At 38.8% G+C, this 19,107-nt stretch overlaps 1 protein-coding gene across 1 annotated transcript in view; it reads left to right on the top strand.

Moving 5' to 3' along the window:
• Positions 1-19,107, top strand: part of LOC102493624 (ankyrin repeat domain-containing protein 26) — a 130,857-nt gene that overhangs the window by 100,535 nt on the left and 11,215 nt on the right. The window contains exons 20-24 of the mRNA XM_027766057.1: positions 8,420-8,540; positions 9,554-9,691; positions 13,966-14,823; positions 15,562-15,657; positions 18,551-18,703. Coding sequence (XP_027621858.1) covers positions 8,420-8,540; positions 9,554-9,691; positions 13,966-14,823; positions 15,562-15,657; positions 18,551-18,703 — 1,366 coding nt within the window. The remainder of the gene's footprint in view (positions 1-8,419; positions 8,541-9,553; positions 9,692-13,965; positions 14,824-15,561; positions 15,658-18,550; positions 18,704-19,107) is intronic.

The following is a 19,107-nucleotide window of genomic DNA, read 5'->3' as shown; positions in this document are numbered from 1 at the left end:
AGAGACATAGAGACAGAAAGCGAGAAATCACCCCCCAGGGGGGATGGCCATGCCGCAATCCCTTCTCCTCCATTCTCCTCTCAGGATCTTGGGCACGCACGCACACGCGGCCGGCATGAGTTTTAAGCCACCGGGTCCAGGACATGAACTGGACTAGACTACGTGGGAGTCCAGCGACATAGCCATTACGCTAACTGCTGGTTCCCTTTTTTTTCTTTTTTTTTTTTTTTTAATCTTAAAACAGATGCTTCTAGACTATGTTTGTATGCTGTTGGAAATGATCTAACAGAGAAGGACATGTTTATTAAATTTAAATTTGTTACACTATCTTAGTATTAAAATGCTTAAAACATTATCGATATTAATATTTTCAGTAAGCTGTTAACTATTGTACTTAAAACTCTTTTTCATGTATCATTTCATGGTAGGAGGGCGTTCATTCAAAATTAGTTCAGAAATGAATATCCTGATGTACTTCAACATATAAATGATGACTTAAAAGTTGAACTTTTGGGACCAGCTGGTTGCGTGGTGGATAAGGCACTGGACTACCACATGGCCAGCTGTGATTCGTTTCCTAGACCCGGTGGCTTGCTTTCTCACAGTCCATTTTTGTCTGTCTCTAGTCTAATTAAAAAATAATAATAGAAAAAATTACCACTATTCTACTCCTGGGTTCTTGGGCATTCACACACATGTGCACAACATGATTTTCAAGCCTTCTGGTTCAGCACTTGATCTGTGATCAGCCATGTGGAAGTCCAGCAATGTAACTTCTATGCCATCTGCTGGCATCAGAGATCATTTAAAAAAATATGTAATAATAAAAACACAAACACTTATGGCAGACTGAATAGATCCTCCCCGCCCCCACTTATAGGTCTGTGTCCTCTTCAGAGTAGAGGAGGGTGTGGTGGGTGAGAAAACATCTTCCAGGGGGAAAGTCATGCTGCAATCCCTTCTACTACAGTTTCCTCTGCCCAAACTTCACTCTCTGTCTTCCCAGGTCTAGTCAGGAGGTAGGTTAGAGCACCCTACCCTGTTATTTTTTGATCAAAAATTTTTTCTTTTTTTTTCTTACTATTTTTGTCTTTTTTTCCTATTACTTTTCCTTTTCTTTTTACCTTTCTAACTTTTCTGCTCAGCCTCCACACACTGATTTTCTAGACAGCTCTAGGTGCTCAGTAGCCAAATATCTAAATACATTTAGGGTTAGATTAATCCTCAATTTTCATTTAATCAGCTGTGCAAAGGGAGAAAAACAGTACTATTTACAAATTGCAGGTCATCTTCTCTTGCATTCCTCTGAATGATCAGATTTAACTCCAAATAACAGGTGAAAAAAAAAAGTATAATCCATCAGATGCTGAGAAAACACCACATAGGTACAAGAACTATGAGAAACCAATAAAATATCTCTCCTTTAATGGAAAGTTGAATGCTAATAGTAGAGACGAGTCCAGAGTTGAATGTTAGCTTCCAGAGTTTAAATGGAAAAATCATCTTCCTCCACAAAAAAAATACAAGGAAACTCATGGAAATGTCAGATAAAGAATTTAAAATATTCATAGTGACAAAGCTAAAAGAGATGCAAGAGAATAGAGACAATGAACTCCAGAAGGTAAAGAAGAAAAGAGACACCGAGTTCCAGGAGGTGAGGAAGTTCTTGAACCATCTGAAAGAGGAGATACACATCATAAAAAAGAATCAAACGAAATTCTTAGAGATGAAGGCTATAAAACAGGAAATCAAAAATTCCAATGAAAGTATCAAAAGCAGATTAGATCATAAAGAAGACCAAATTTCAGATGTAGAAGTTAGGATCTCTGACCTATAAAATTTCACCATAAAGACTGATAAAATAACCCCTAAAAATGAGAACAACATACGAGTAATATTAGACACCATTAAATACCTGAAGATCCATATCATCGATATCCCAGATAGTGAAGAAACTAATAAGGGCACTGATAATGTATTCCATGAAATCCTGGAAGAAAACTTTCCAAACCTAGAGAGGCACTCAGGTATCCAGACCCAAGAAAATAAAGAATCCCACACAGAATCAACCCAAGAAGGTCTTTTCCAAGGCACATTATAGCCAGGTTGGTCAAAACCACAGATGGAAAAAAGATACTAAAATTGGCAAGAGAGAAATGTCAAGTTACTTTCAAAGAATATCCCATAAGTCTAAGGTCAGACCTCTTCTCAAAAACAATGCAAGCAAGCACAGAATGAGAAACTATATTCAAAGCGTTAAGTGAAAACCAATTTCAGCCAAGAATACTATACCCAGCAAGATTATCTTTCACATGAGAAAAACAGACACAAAGATTCTCAGATAAAACCTGAAAGAATTTACCAACACCAGGCCAGCTCTCCAAGAAGTGCTGAAGGGAGTGCTATACCAGGAAAACTAAAGTCAGACACACAGAAATAAGAGTACAAGAAACAACCAAGAGAATGGCCAGCCTAATGGTAGGGATAAGTCCAGAGTTGAATGTTAACTTTCAGAGTTTAAATGGAAAGATCAGATCACAGTAACACTGCAAATTCAATATAAGAGAGATTAAGCAAATGACTCTGAACTAGTGAAATAGATTTTTTTCTTTTTCAGAGAGATTTTTGCTATAGGGCGTGTGCGCTTGCCAGAAAGACAGAGAGAGACAGAGACAGAAAGCGAGAAATCACCCCCCAGTGGGGATGGCCATGCTGCAATCCCTTCTCCTCCATTCTCCTCTCAGGATCTTGGGCACGCATGTACATGCAACCGGCATAAATTTAAGCCACCGGGTCTGGGGCTCCAACCGTGGTCGAATACGTGGGAGTCCAGCCACATAGCCATTACACCAACTGCAGGTCCCTGAAAGAATTTATTGAATTTAGACTAAAACATTACTGATTTTCTTTTATGCTTTAATTTCCATATTTAAAGATTTTTGTCTTCTCTTGAGTTGTTAATAGGTTCATCTACCTACTAATTGAACTGAATCCTAACCTTTTTCCTGGCTTTAAGTTTCAAGCCTTCTGTTGATCACCAAGGACTCTGGATAGATTTGGAAATGTCCTACAATGGTTCCTTTCTGATAACTCTCAAGACCAAAATGAATTTGACCAAACTAGGTAAAGCTTTTCTTGTTGAAGCCTTGAAGGTTGGAGAAATTGGCAAAGAAAGTTGCAGGCCCAGGGTGTACTGTCTGGCCAACAGCAATGAGGAATCCTTCAGTGCTGGCTCCCCTGAAGAAGATGATGTTCCAGAGCCTGCTGGGGGAGAGAAACATCTTCTCCTGGGGGATGAGGGGGGCGTTGGCTGTCATCAAACAAGTAAGATCATGAGGTTCGTTGATAAAATTACCAAGTCAAAATATTTCCAGAAAGCAACAGAGACAGAGGTAATGAAAAAGAAGATTCAAGAAGTCTCCAATACATCCCTGCTGCTAACTGTTGAAGTTCAAGAATGTCGAAGAACCTTGGCCATCAACATTTCACCACCCTCGACTGACCAAATCTAGTATGGTTTCCAGAAGCCACCATATGTGGAGCTAAAAGCTCAACCAAAACTTGGAGAGAGAGAAGTGACTTTAGTTTATGTGACAAACTGGATAGAGAAGAAACTGGAGCAAGAGTTCCAGAAAGTTTTTGTGATGCCAAACATGGACGATGTTTATATCCCTCTAATGCACTCAGCCATGGACCCTCACTCCACTTCCTGCCTCCTGGAAGACTCACCTGGGGAGGCCACTGATCAGCTGTAAAGATCTGACACACTCCCAGTACTCTGAGGTCTAGCTCAAGGTTCTTGGCTGTCATGTGTGCTATTGCACTGGCTCTTACCTGTGCCACAGCTACTGTTTCCTCAAGGACTGCTTCTGCCCTCTGCCTTCCACTGTGAGGTGTCCCCTGCATCTAGCGAAGGTGTTTGGATTGTCTGTTGCAAGGTTTTGACTTGACAAAGGAGCCTAGGAGAATTATCATGATGGATCTGAAGTTACAGTTGACTCACGTCGTGGCTTTTTAAGTCCATCATTTTTTGTGAGCACATCAAGAGCAAAACTGCACAACTGGAAGGCTGCCTCTTGCCTCTTCAACTCTCCAAAGCTTTTCCTCAAGCATCTGGTGCACAATGGAACATGTTTTCATTTCTGTACTTTGCATAATTGTGTCTCTCCACACTCACAGTCCATGCCCATGTGGTAGTGTGTGCGTGGTGGGCAGGGAGTGAGATTTTGTGAGCCATTTCATTGGTGGTAAAGACAGGCCTAGAGAAGTGCTTTCCTTTTTACATGTTGTGCATTTTGGAAGCAATTATCCACATACACACACACACACACACACACTCACAGTCAGCTGACGTGGGGACAGTGGGACTTACGAGAACTAGTGAGAACACTAGGCTAAGCCACAAGATCAAACCATCGCAAGCCTTTCCCCAATGACATACAATCACCTGGTTTCTAACTAATCCTGAGTGTTCCAAGCTTGTTAAACCCACAGGACTAGACTGCTCCTCTCACACATACACAGGGCAGGGCCGGAGGGCCAGAGCCAGTCTTTTCACCTGGCACTTCCTGTGTGTTCCAGGAAGTTTTATACAGGAATCTAAACGCTTTGTTAATAGAGAATGGATTGGAGGGAACCAGCAGTTAGTGTAATGGCTATGTTGCTGGACTCCCACGTAGTCGACCGTGGTTCGCATCCCGGACCTGGTGGCTTAAAACTCACACCGGGCGCATGTGCGTGTGTGCCCAAGATTCCGAGAAGAGAATGGAGAAGGGATTGTGGCATGACCATCCCCCCTGGGGGGTGATTTTTCACTTTCTGTCTCTGTGTCTCTGTCTGGTGAGCGCACGCGCCCTATAACAAAAATCTCTAAAAAAAAAAAAAATAATAATAATTGATTTGGAATTTCTTGGGCAGTTTCCTCTTCTGGCGGTCAAAATGGAGAACTACTAATTGTTGCAAGCCAAGACCAAAAGTTTGCTCCACATCAAACACTACATCATGTCTTGAAAATAACATGTGACCCTTCTTTAATGTTGCCAACTTAATTTTGTGCATTTGTGTCAGAATATTTAGTTTATAACTTTAGGGGCCCTTTCTCTTATTGTATAATTTGCTTCAAGAAGTAAAACTTACAAATTTTTATTGTTGAAAATTGTATTCAATATCAAAATTACCTTGGGTAACTTTTGATAACTTACATCTGTGGACAAAACTAATAGTGTTTTTATTTTTTTTTAAATAGTACCTTGTCTGAACATGACTTTAAAAGAAATTAATATATTGAACAATATTATTTGAACCTTGATCATTTTACTTGCACCATTAAAACATTTGACATAAGCTATTTGACCATTCCAGTCGATGTACTGTTCTAATTTCTCATTGTGGAGGCCTGTTTGCCTGTCCGAGTCTGCATGTCTTGTTCACTAGTCTTTATTATTTTTGTGCAATAACTAAAGGCAAAGGACTAGATGCACTACTGTGTAGAGGTTGCACGACTGTACCCGGTTAAACTTAATCAAATAGTATGTGGGGATTTATAATCCCTTGCATTGTTTCACAAAATAAATATCTTCATGTCAAATACAAAAAAAAAAAGTTTTAAGCAAATTTCTGTTAACATTTTTTTATTTTGACCTATTAAAACTACAACTTCTTTTTGAAATAAAAAAATGAATTTAAAAAATACCTATTGGGACCAGCAGTTAGCATAACGGCTATGTCGCTGGTCTCCCATGTAGCCGACCATGGTTTGAGTCCCAGACCCAATGGCTTAAACTCACTATGGGCGCATGTGCGTGTGTGCCCAAGATCTCGAGAGGAGAATGGAGGAGAAGGGATTGCAGTGTGGCCATCCCCCCCCTCAGGAGCGATTTCTTGCTTTCTGTCTCTCTGTCTCTGTCTTTCTGGCAAAATATAAAAAAAAAAAAAAAAAAAAAAAAAGCAACCAACCAACCAAACAAAAAAAACCTAACTCTGGGTCTGTGTGCGTGCATACCCAAGATCCCAAGAGGAGATGGAAGAGAAGGGATTGTGGTGTGGCCATTTACCCAGAGGATGACTTCTCACTTTCTGTCTCTCTGTCTCTCTCTAGTGAACGCACGCACCCTATGACAAAATCTTCTCCAAAAAACTACCTATTAATACCTATTTAATGACTGCAGTAAGCTCTGTAGCCCCTGTAAGGTGCTACTTTATAGTATGTTCACTTTACTCACTGAGGTTTATGCCTACAGTCAGTCATGTGCTCATAAATATGTATGTATGTATCAATTGTGCTTGCTAGTGAAAGTCTTCAAATTAAGATCTTTAGTTAATCAATAAAATGTAAAAAAAAATAAAAGGCATGTAAAACAACTGTACATACCAGAGAGAGTGTGGGAGAAGGGGGACAATTGATAGAGGGTGAGAGGTAGGGCTTCAAGAGGGAAAAAGGCAAAAGATATAAGAAACAAGAAATAGAAAATTATTTGTTGATGATAGCATGTATTGTTATATCTTTCATTGAGCTAATATACAATGTATACTGGATAGAAAATCTCATTTTGTATACTGTGTTGATGTACAGTGAATGACTGTAAATACATACATACATACATACATAAAATTAAAATAAATCAATCTCAGGAAGTAAAAATAAAAGAATTTTAATGCCATACAGAAGTCCACTGTATGGAAATCTGATTTATTTAACAAATCAAATATTGAAATTTTAGTGGATCGGAAAAGTCATGATGCATTTTTGTATAGAAAAATATGTCATGACTTTTCCGATGACCCAATATTTGTTTTACAATTCATGCTGCTAGGATCATCTTTTATAGGAACCTTTTTCTACATTTCTCATTGTTCGCTTTGAGTAAATTCTTCAACTTAGATTATTTGGTAAAAGTAGGAACTTTAAAAAAAAAGTCTTTGATGACTGGTATGTTTTTCAAGCTGCCAGATCCTGGATTTGATCCTGAATTGCTGTGTATCAGGAACATTTATACTGGGGCCAGGGGGTGGTGCAGTGGTGCAACATGGTGCTCTGAGAGGCTGCTTCATGTGGGAAGGGTTTCGGGTTCACATCCACTCACCTCCTTCAGCACACTGGTTCACATATGCTCATGATCTGGGACTAGCTAGGTCGAGAGGTGGATTGTGGTGTTGGCACCCTGTTGAAAGTATAATGTCTCTTTCTCTCTCTCTTTTGTGCGTTCCTTTCTAAAATAAATAAAATTATTTTAGAAAACAAAGTTTATATTACTTATGATTCTACCAAAATGGCCATTTTTATGAATTCACAATGTTAGAAACAAATTGTACGGTTTTATTCTGAACATGAATAGAATGAAAAATAAAGTAGGATGTGATTACTGATTAGTTTATTCAACCTCTTTCTCACATACAGGTATAAAAATAATTCAAAATTCTGTGTTGAAAACATATGTTGGGACCAGCAGTTAGCGTAATGGCTATGTCGCTGAACTCCCATGTAGTCGACCGCGGTTCGAGTTCCAGACCCGGTGGCTTAAACTCACGCTGGGTGCGTGTGTGTGCATGCCCAAGATTCAGAGAGGAGAATGAAGAAGGCATTTCAGCGTGGCTATTCCCCCGTGGGATGATTTCTCACTTTCTTCTCTCTGTCTCTCTGTCTCTCTCTGTCTCTCTGGCAAGTGCACATGCCCTATAGCAAAAACCTCTCAAAAATAAAAAAAGAAAAAAGAAAAAGAAAGCATATGTTGTATTGTTGGAGAACTCATGATGCAGTTTTGCACAGAAAAAAAAAACATAGAAAACTACCTCATGACTTTTCTGACAGCCCAATATTACTCTGTATTTTAATTACTAGCTCCTGTCTTGTTTGAAAGGACTTTAAAAATTGTTTATAAAATACATAATAATCAAGAAGATAAATTCAAACTTTTACCACCAAAAAAGGGTGGGCTGACAGATGATTAGAGTCCTGGTCCTAGGTGTAAGTGAGCAATCTGCAGATATCTGTTGTGTGAGAGTTGCTGTCTTACATGCTAGATCACTTTAAGATAACCTGTGATACTCAATGATAGATTCTTATTTCTAGTGAATTTATAAACTTGCTTCTAAATGAGAACTTTTTTAAAAAAGTAGTTAACTCTATATTACCCATCCCAGTTGAGGAGTAATGAAGACTTTTGATTAAGTAACATTACTTAATCATTTTGAAATTCCTTTTTTGATAATATTTAACAGTTACAGTTAACAGAAACTGTCCAATTAAGTAGAATGTCATTTCATTGCGCTCTTTCAAACAAGTGTTTCCTTTGGAATAGATGGAAGTAAAAAATTAAAAACATGAAAGCTAGAAAGAAAAAAATATTAGAGGACATAGAAACTTTATAAGCCAATACAGGAGAGAAGAGAAGAAGTACTCATATGTTGTCTAAAAAATTAGGAAACAATTAAAAGGAAAAGAAGACCAATACGGCAGAGGAGTTGAAATGAAACAACCACTTGAACTCAATCTTAGAACCCTGGATGTAGAATTGAAGAGTGCAAGAAATAATTTGAATCCGGTAAATCAATCTTTGGTAAAAATTTATATTTCTAACTTTATTTCATCAATATTACTAATAACATATCACTTTTATTTCATATTTATTTTTGGAGTTTAAAACAAACCCCAAATTTTCTTCCATCCTAAAAATGAAGTATGACATATCTAGCTAAAGGTATTTATTCAAAATCTTGGCATCGAATCAACACTCTATGATTTCTCAATGAAAGAATGGGAAGTGGGTTGAGTTAGTCACTAACATAAATGCTATCCGAGGCTGTTCTTTTCTTAGATTTTTTCCATTCTATGGCATAGAAGAGACATAGAGAGAGACAAGAGAGAGGAAAAGTATGAAATCAGCCCCCATGGAGAATAGCCACACCACGGTCATGTCTTTATTCCCCTCTTGGGATTTTGAACATGTAAGCACACACACCTATCGTGTTTTACAGGCCACCACTCCAGGACTTGAACCACTTGGTTGGCCATGTAAGATTCAGCACCTTAACCAAACCACCTGCTGTCCCACTTCAGGCATTTTTATGTTAAAGCACAAGCTAAATATCTTTGAAATGATAAGAAACTTAGACCAGCAGGTGGCGTGGTGGTTAAAGCGCTGGACACTCCCACATGGCTGACCATGGTTCAAGTCCTAGACCTGGTGGCTTGCTAACTCACTTTCTCTCTCTCTCTCTCTGTCGCTCTCTGATCAAATTAAAATAAATGATTAAAAAGTAAAATTAAATAAATAATTCTTTTAAAAAGAAGAATTAACTTTATTAATTATTATCATTATTTTAATTTGCTACAAAGTACACATACTCAACAGAGAGAGAGAGAAAGTGAGAAAGCAAGCTTCCAGGTCCTGGGACTTGAACTGCAGCTGGCCAGGTGGAAGTCCACCACCTTAACCATCACACCGTCTACTGGCCTCTTAATGGCTTTTTAAAAGGGCTTCTATACTTAATTAAGCTTTTAGACTTTTTTCCCCAATAGTATGGGACCAAATACTTAATGGAAATGTACTTTTAGGTTGAAGAAGAGCAAGAAAACACCAAGAGACAACTCTCTTTAGAACAGAATATGAGAATAATAAAAGAGAAGGTTCTGGCCAGTCATCTTTGCAAACAAAAGGAGCTGGAAATGACTGAAAAGAAAATCAATTCACAGGTAATTTTTTATGAGTCTTCAAATATGCATGTTTATGTATTCGTATGTGTATATATCTCAAAATCAACTGTATGTATCATGGAAAGCATAGATTTTTAAAAGAGAGATGTATTATTATTTATACATTCAGTTGCTACATATCATTTAGCTTGTACAGAGAAATTTACCCAATAAGAAATATACCTCAGACCAGTCTAGTTGAGAATACTATACATGTCATCATCAACAGGTAATAAATCACTTCTGTGTCCCACAAATGTCTTACTCTCTATTTTTTCTTCCTCGATTCCCTACACTCTTCTCCTCTTCCACCCTCCTTCCACACTATCTACAATGTCCATAAGTATTTTCACTGCTTTTTATGCCCTCCAATCCAAGCCATGTATGCACATAATCTTTTTGGCAGATGGTGGTGGCGATGTTTAGCCATGTTTCTAATTCAACTCCAGTTGTCTGTGACAGTCCAGTAGTGACATTCACAATAACCTCATCAAAGCATAGGCTTTTAATAGTTACCATAGTAATTGATGATCTTCTCATAATCTGAAAACCCTTGCTACTAACAGTAGATAGTCTTGATTTTGGCAGTAATTTTACCTGCTTTAAAATTTTTATTTTTTAAGGGAGATTTTTGCTATAAGGGTGCACGTGCTCACCCGAGAAAGACAGAGAGACAGAAAGCAGAAAATCACCCTCCAAGGGGATGGTCATGCTGCAATCTCTTCTCCATTCTCCTCTTGGGATCTTGGGCATGCACACACTTGCACCTGGCATGAGTTTTAAGTCACTGGGTTCGGGACTTGAACTGGGGTCGACTACTTGGGATTCTAGTAACATAACTATTATGCCATCTGATGGTCCCTTTATTATTATTATTATTATTATTATTATTATTATTATTATTGTCAAAGGGTATGTATGCACATAAAAGAAATGGGGAGGAGGGAAGAAGCACTTTCCAGTGAGGAGTGGTCATAGCACAATCCCTTCTCCACTTCTTCCATCAGGATTGCGGGTGCACACGTACATGCCCAGTACATTTTCCAAACTGCTAGGCCAGGATTCCAACTACAGTCAACTGTCTGGAATCTGTCTCCCTTTAACCACTAGGCCACAGGGCTGGCACTCACAACCTTGATATGTTAATGGACAGGATAGTTTATTTCTGCTGATTCGGAAGGAGAACAGACGGTTCAGACATCAATTTTGGATGTCATTCTCACTTTTTTGATTTGAGAGAATTTTGCTATAGGGTGTGTGTGCTTGCTTGAGAGACAGAGCGAGACAGAGAGACAGAAATCAAGAAATCACCTCCCAGGTGGAATGGCTACATCACAATTCATTCTCCTTCATTATCCTCTCAGGACTTGGGACATGCACACACATGCTCTTGGCATAAGTTTCAACCCACTGGGTCCAGGACTTGAACTAGCCAAGTGGGAGTTCAGTACCTTAACCACTATGCCACCTGTTGGGCCCTTTTCTTTTCACTTTTAAGAATATCAGTTTGTGGGCCAGAAGGTGACATAGAGGTTAAGGTGCTGGACTCCCAATGGCTAACCACGGTTCAACTCCTGGACCCAGCAGCTTGAGAATGGATTGCGGCATCGTCATCCCTCATGGGGGAGTGAGTTCTCACATTCTGTCTCTCTATCTCTGTCTATTTAACACGTGCACCCTATAGCAAAAAAAGTCTCAAAAAAAAAAAAAAAGAACAGTTTGCTCCAAGTAGCATTCTATTTCAGTACAAAGAGATTTTTTAACAGAATGACATATGACATATCATAATATATACTTGTTGATAATAAATTGCCAAGTATTTTGTTGCAAGAAAAATAGGACAGTGTACTAAACCATATTTCACATTTATTACTGCTTCAAACATTATGAAAGAGAAACAAAAGTTATTGCAACAGCAAATGATCTCATGATTTTCTGAGAAAGAGTGATAAATCTCCCTCTGGGGGAATGGTCACATCTTAGTCCCTTCTCTTCCATTTTCCTCTTGAGATTTTGCCATGCATGCACATATACCTGATGTGTTTTTCATCCTGCCAGTTTGGAATTTGAACTGGACAGTTGGCCATGTATGATCCAGCCACCTCAACCACCATGCCACCTGGCTGGCCCTCTCTTGATTTTCCAAGATCTGGCTTTTACTGTTTTGAAATGTAAGCCTTTTTTGTATTCAGAGTATATGTTTACACTGTAGAAGTAACTGGCTTGCTAGAAGTGCACTGGAAGTAGATTCAAAAGCCTGGAGAGGGATCAGCAGGTGGTGTAGCAGTTGGGGCACTGGATGCCCACATGGCCGACTGCATTTTGTGTCCTGGATCTAGTGACTTGCTTTGTCTCTCTGGTTAAATTGAATAGTAATAATAATTAATAAAATTAAATAATAAATGATTCTTAAATTTTTTAAAAAGCTTAGGGGAAATACTACGGTGTGTTTATATTTTTAACGTGTCCTTTTTAAAATTGTGATAACTGAGTTTATTGATGTTTGTAGAAGTGCTCAGTGCAATGCCTAAATTTATTATTTATCAGTAAATATAATTAATATAACTAACTATAAAAATATTAGAAGCTTGGAACCATTAGTTGGCATAATGACTTTGTCACTGGACTCCCATGTAGTCGACTGTGGTTCAAGTCCTGGATCTGGTGGCTTAAACTCACGCTGGGTGTGAGTGCATGCGTGCCCAAGATCCTGAGAGGAGATTGGTGCTGGAAGCCCTGCTGCAGCCAGGGTGGGAAGGCAACACAGGTGAGCAGGAATCAGACTGAGACCTCAATGCTCTTTAGCATGTTCTCAGCCAACTACAGTCAGAGCCAGCTCAAGACTGCAGCCCCAGTGGCTATCAAACATATGTATTTATTGAGGGATGTCTTACAGGAGTAGGAGAGGTGAGGGAGAGGTAAAAGATTTACTCTAAGAAATGAGGTGTTCAAAGCACAGGAACAATAATCATAAAACATGATGTCTGTCTTGTTTGATTAGGTATAATCAATTACAGTTCTCAGGATGAGGGAGTCCATCTGTCTGGTGCATTTTCTTCTTAGATCTTGATTACCGGGAAGGGTCTTTTGAAGAGGGGGTTTGCAGAAAGCTTGATGACTTCAGTCCCGGGCCAGCACAGCAGCATTGCCGGTTACAAAGGCCTAGATAGAAATTTTGTCTTGTTAAGTAAAGGCATGGTTAATATATACTGAAGTGTGGAATATCTATATTACAACTAAGGGGGTGAGCCTATTGCCCATATGGAGAAGGAATGTGGTCTTGTAAGCAGCTTAATGACTGACCTAAAGGTTATTGTATACTTGGGACCCTCTACGTGCTATTCTATAGAATGACTGTGGCTTGGGGAAGCAGCAGTCTTTTCTTGTCCTGAGATCAAAGGTGGCTCATGGTCTTTGTTTAGGGTATCAGTGCCTCCCAGATGAGTCCCTAAGCCTCTCCCAGCTACTGAGGTTGTTTCACCAATTTAGTAGCTTTCCATTAACTCAACCTTTTCTAATGTTATCTATGTAATCCCCAGTAGGAGAGGTGAATGCAGCACTCTTTATTGACATTTTCCAGGCAGGTGGGGCAAGTCTCAGGAGATAATTCCCTTTTGCCTCCGCGTTAGGGATCCGCATTTCTTCAGGATTATTGTAAAAGTCACAGTAAGGCTGGGGGTGTTATTTTGCCCTTATGGGGTACCGTCTGTAAAGCTCATGGCAGAGGAATTGAGCACAGACCAGTACAGCAACAGAGTGTAGAACTGGAACTCGTAACTCTGACCTTGCTTACAGTTCTTCTCAGCCCAGTCCTTGCTTAGGCATGAGAGGCAGCTCCTTTATGTTCAGCCTGTGTTAGCTGCTTGGCCCCATCAGATTGGAGGAGAAGGGATTGGGGTGTGGCCATCCCCCCATGGGTTTATTTCTTGCTTTCTGTCTCTCTATCTCTCTCTGTCTTACTGGTGGGTAAGCAAAAAACTCTCTCTCTCTCTCTCTCTCGTCAGTGATTTTGTGTTTTGTGGAGATAATTAAACATTCTCTCATGGCTTCATTTTTATGTTTATAGATTCATTGTCTTCAATTAATTTTTTGAATTTGGAGGAATTTGAGCTTCTATAAGGTTTGAGTATTGTGTCCAAATTTATTTCCAGTTAAATATCTGCTATTGTAACACACGTATAAATGTTCAGTTTATTTATTTTTTAATTTCAGAGGAAATCATGATATGGCATTTTTTGAGTACTAGTCAAAAAGTCTTCTTTGTTTTTATTTAGGTTTCTGATAGTTGTGAAATTGTAAAATATCTGTGGGGAAAAAATCACCGGTTGCAGAATGAAATTGCTGAACTACGAGTGGAAATAGATAGAATACAAAATCAGAACCAAGAAAAAGAAAAGAAATATGTTGAGGACATTCAAATTCTAAAAGAAAAGACTCGTGCTCTTCAAAAGACAATAAAACAGAATGAGGCAACATTAAGTAAAACAATATCCCAGTATAGTGGAGAGCTTAATGTTCTAACAACTCAGAATACAGAGTTAAATTCTGAACTGGAGAATGAAAAGCAAAACAAGGAAAGACTGGAAGCAGAAGTGGAATCATACCATTCTAGACTGGCTGCTGCTATACACGATCGGGATGAAAATCAGAAGTCAAAAAGAGAACTAGAACTTGATTTCCAGAGAACAAGAGATGAGTGGTCTCGTTTACAGGACAAAATGTATTTAGATGTGTCTAACTTGAAAGAGGAAAATGAGAGTCTTTCTCAACAACTTTCTGAAACTGAAAGTAAACTCACTAGTCTAAAAATTGAACTCCAGCACACGAGAGAAGAAACTCTCAGAGAAAAGACTTTGGCTTTAGAGCAAGTAGAGAGAAACCTAAGCCAAATACAGGGTCAAGTGAAGGAAACTGAACTGAAATATCAAAATAAAATGAATAAACTCATGGGAAAAATGAAGTCTCTAGAGGAAAAATCATGTCGACTACAAAGTGAAAATATGTCGCTTCGACAGCAACTGGAAAATGCTCAAAATGAAGCTGATGCTAAAGCAAAGACAGTTGATATGCAGGATCAGCTTTGTGATATTGTAAAAAACCTTCAAGTTCAGAGTGAAAAACAAAACCTTATGGTGGAAAAGATAAATAAGGAGTTACTCCATGAATCTGGTCATTTGAAAGAGAGACTGAATCAGTATGAAAATGAGGAAGCAGAAAGAAATAAGGAGTTAGTCACTGAGTATAACCATTTTAAAGAAAGACTGCATCAATATGAAAATGAGAAAGAAGAAAGAAAAAGGGGGTTGGTCACTGAACGTAATCATTTAAAGGAAAGACTGCGTCAATACGAAAATGAGAGAGCAGGAAGATACGAGTTAGTCACTGCGTGTAATCATTTAAAAGAAAGACTGCATCAATACGAAAATGAGAGAGCAGGAGTAGATGAGTTAGTCGCTGAGTGTAATCATTTAAAAGAAAGACTGCGTCAATTTGAGAATGAGACAGAAAGAAATAAGGAGTTAGTCGCCGAGTGTAATCATTTAAAAGACAGACTGCGTCAGTATGAGAATGAGAGAGCAGGGGGAAGACATGAGTTAGTCTCCGAGTTTAATCATTTAAAAGAAAGACTGAGTCAATATGATAATGAGACATCAGAAAGAAATAAGGAGTTAGTGGCCGAGTGTAATCATTTGAAGGAAAGACTGCGTCAATGTGAGAATGAGAGAGCCGGAAGACGTGAGTTAGTCGCCGAGAGAAATCGTTTGAAGGAAAGACTGCGTCAATATGAAAATGAGACATCAGAAAGAAATAAGGAGTTAGTCGCCGAGTGTAATCATTTGAAGGAAAGACTGCGTCAATATGATAATGAGACATCAGAAAGAAATAAGGAGTTAGTGGCCGAGTGTAATCATTTAAAAGACAGACTGCGTCAGTATGAGAATGAGAGAGCAGAAAGAGATGAGTTAGTCTCCAAGTTTAATCATTTGAAGGAAAGACTGCGTCAATGTGAGAATGAGACATCAGAAAGAAATAAGGAGCTAGTCGCTGAGTGTAATCATTTAAAAGGCAGACTGCGTCAGTATGAGAATGAGAGAGCAGGGACAGAGGAAAGTATCAAAATTTAAACGAATTTTTGATTATGGCTAAATGTTGACTCTAGTTGAATGTGTGTGTGTGTGTATGTGTGTGTGTGTGTGTGTGTGTGTGTGTGTGTATATGTGCATATGTATATACGTATATGTTAGAGTCAGCAGGTGGCATGGTGGTTAAGGCACTGGACTCCCACATGGCCAGTTGTGGTTTGAGTCCTGGACCTAGCAGCTTGCTTTCTCATTTTCTCTCTCTGTCTCTCTCGCATGTGCGAGCTCCCTGTAGGGGAAAAAAAATGTTTAGAGAGATTTTTGCTATAGGGTACATGTGCTCACCAGAGAGACAGACAGAAAGCAAGAAATCACCCCCTGGTGGGATGACCATGCTGCAATCCCATCTCCTCCACTGCCCTTTCGGCTTGCATGCACACTCAGCTGGCATGAGTTTTAACCTGCTGGATCCAGTACTCAAATCAGGTTGACTGCATAGAAGTGCAGTGACACAGCCATTATGCCATCTGCTGGTCCCCCACCTCTGTAGCAAATTTAAAAATCAATTATAATGATAAATATAATTGAATAATTATTTTTTAAAAATAGGTAGTAATGTATTTGCTATATTAGCTTAGAAACTTACCTTGCTTCCAGCTAATAATAAGTTAAGTTATAAGATTATAGATGTTAATAGGCTGATAATAATAATATAGGCATATACTGCTGAAATAATTTTAATAACTTTATGTTGCAACCTTTTATGGCCATGATGAAGCAGATAAATGGACACATTCTCATGGAAAATGAAGAGTTTTTGTTTCATTATGTTTCTTTTTGTTTAGTTTGCTATGAGGCACATGGTACTCACTGGAGGAGGAAAAAGAGGAGGATACTGAGAAATTATGTCCAAAGGGGGATGACCATGCCATGGTCCCTTTTCCTCCATTGTCCTCTGGGGATTTGGTGCATACATGTACATGTTCCCAGCATGTTTATCAAGACTTTGAGACTGGGACTCAAACTGTGTAGTTGGCAATGTAGGATCCAGAGAATTTAACTCCACACCACTTAGTGACCCCCCAAAAATGAGAATTTTGAGATTAAGCTTCAATTGAGTGGTTACTTATACAGTTCACTACAGATTTACAAAATGAATCAAGTGGTAGTTGCTATATCTCATAATACTTTTTTTTTCTGTACCTTTTTAAAATATAAATATATATTTAGATGGTATAATTTTTTCCACTATTAATATTTTTTATTATTATTTATACCTTCGATCATTACACATCATTTAGTTTGTAAAGAGATTTTCCCCAACATGATATATACCACACAGCATCACCCACAGGTAGCAAACCATATCTGTGTCCCACAAATGTCTTACTTCTCCACGTTTTCTTAAGTTTCCCCTCCTGCACTCTTGCCCTCTCCTACTCTCCTCCCACTTCGTCCAGTATCCATAAAATTTTTCAGTACTTTTAGGTCCTCCAGCCTTTCAGTCTCTACCATAGACAGTTGGTACACATTAACTGGAGACATACAATGTCTCTGTTTCATAGCCTGACTTGCTTCACTCAGCAATAAATTTTTCATGTCCATCCACTTTCTATCAAATGGCATAATTTTGCATCAATTTCAACAGAAATATTTTGATCTCAGATTATGTATTCTTTTTTTTTTTAGACAGATTTTGCTGTCACCATCTTCCTGCCTCGGCCTCTCAGCTGAGACTATAGGAACACATCAATGTGCCCGGTTCTTTTTTCAGACGGGGTCTCACTGTGTTTCCCAGGCCAGGCTTGAGCTGCCTCAGTTTCCCTGAGTTGCTAAGACTGCAGGTACACATCACTGTGCCCAGTCTTTAGGTTGGACCTGGAATTGAACCCAGGCCTCTTGTGGTTCCAGCCTGAGGATCTAGCACCTTAGCAGCCCATGACACCTTAGCTGAGCCTCAAATTATGTACTCTGATGACCTCAAAATTCTTTAATGACATCTACATCTTGTTAAATCATAATTTCAGGCAAAAGTAGCTGATTTTAGCAAAACTTTCGACTCAGTCTTCCTGCTGGTATTTACAATTTAAACATTTTTACAAATAATTTACTCATTTAATTTACTCATGGCTCAGTTGCTATCATCTCAATTTTACTTTGTTCAGCACAAAGATAGTTAACTCTTTGCGATTTATTAATGATCCCCTTTTGCAACCTAATGAGGGGGGCTTACAGAGTTCATGCACAGCAGGAACTAGTGAATACTCAGAAAGGATGCAGGAGCTGAGGTCAGGGAAGGAGGTGGAGGTGGGGTTACCTACAGACTACCTTGAAAGCTGGAGGAATTGTACTTTTATTCTGAGATAGGGATCTTTTGGAAGGATTCTTGAGTAGATCATTGAATATGTGAGAAACCCTGAAGTTAATTTGAAACCTCTCATTAAAAAGATGCAAAATGCTAGCCAGAGTATACCATCACCAGCCCCACCCCCATACTCATTTCTTCTGGAGAGTTTAGGAGTTATTAAGCCTTGCAAATTCATCAGAGGAGGAGGGGTAAGTGGGTTGTTCTCCTGTCTGAGTAACCCAGTACTGACTAGCCCCTGACCTGTGCCCTGAACTGAATCCAGTAATAAACAGGGACGGATGCACATGAGGAAGAGAAGGAGAGTGGATGTATGTGGAGATGGTTTTCAGTGTATACATTAGAGTAACACGTTACAAACTGAACTGAATAACAAGGTGATGTATAAAATCAGTAACAGAATTCTCTTATCAGGTAGTGGTAATACAGCTTCAGCAACAACTGACTGATGCCCTGAAAAAACAATCTATGCTGGAGGCTTCACTGGAGCTTACATCACGTGATCACATTAATTCAGAAGATAAAATCCAGGATTTAAAGGAGAAATTAAGCCAAATGAGAAGTCAAGTATGTATACAATTTAGCATGTTAACAGTTCATCGATAGCTGGTTGGATAATGAAGTGTTTCGGGATATTTATTTCAGGGGACAACCTTCTTTCATATTTTTGTTATAATCCCTGTGCTGTGCTTTCTGTGTTTTTGGCTTCTGTTCATCTAACTTCAGTTATTCAGATTAGGATCGCAATTTCTCCTTCTTGAAGCTTTCTCTGACTGTTAGGTTTAACCGCCCTTCTCTTTTCAGCACTTGTCTAGTGTGTGCAGGACAGTTGAACAACTTTACATTGCTTTTGTTTTGTCATGAGAGATAATCTTAGTCTAAGTATACATTTGCTTAACGAAGGAGTAATATCTGATGTGCATGTCACCTACATTTCTGTGAATTGAAAATATTTTTAGCTTTAAGCAATC

The sequence above is a fragment of the Tupaia chinensis genome, unplaced genomic scaffold (assembly GCF_000334495.1).
Source record: "Tupaia chinensis unplaced genomic scaffold, TupChi_1.0 Scaffold140464_1, whole genome shotgun sequence".
Taxonomy (NCBI): Eukaryota; Metazoa; Chordata; class Mammalia; order Scandentia; family Tupaiidae; genus Tupaia; species Tupaia belangeri.
The sequence above is the reverse complement of the archived record's forward strand: the minus strand, read 5'-3'. Positions and strand labels throughout refer to the sequence as shown.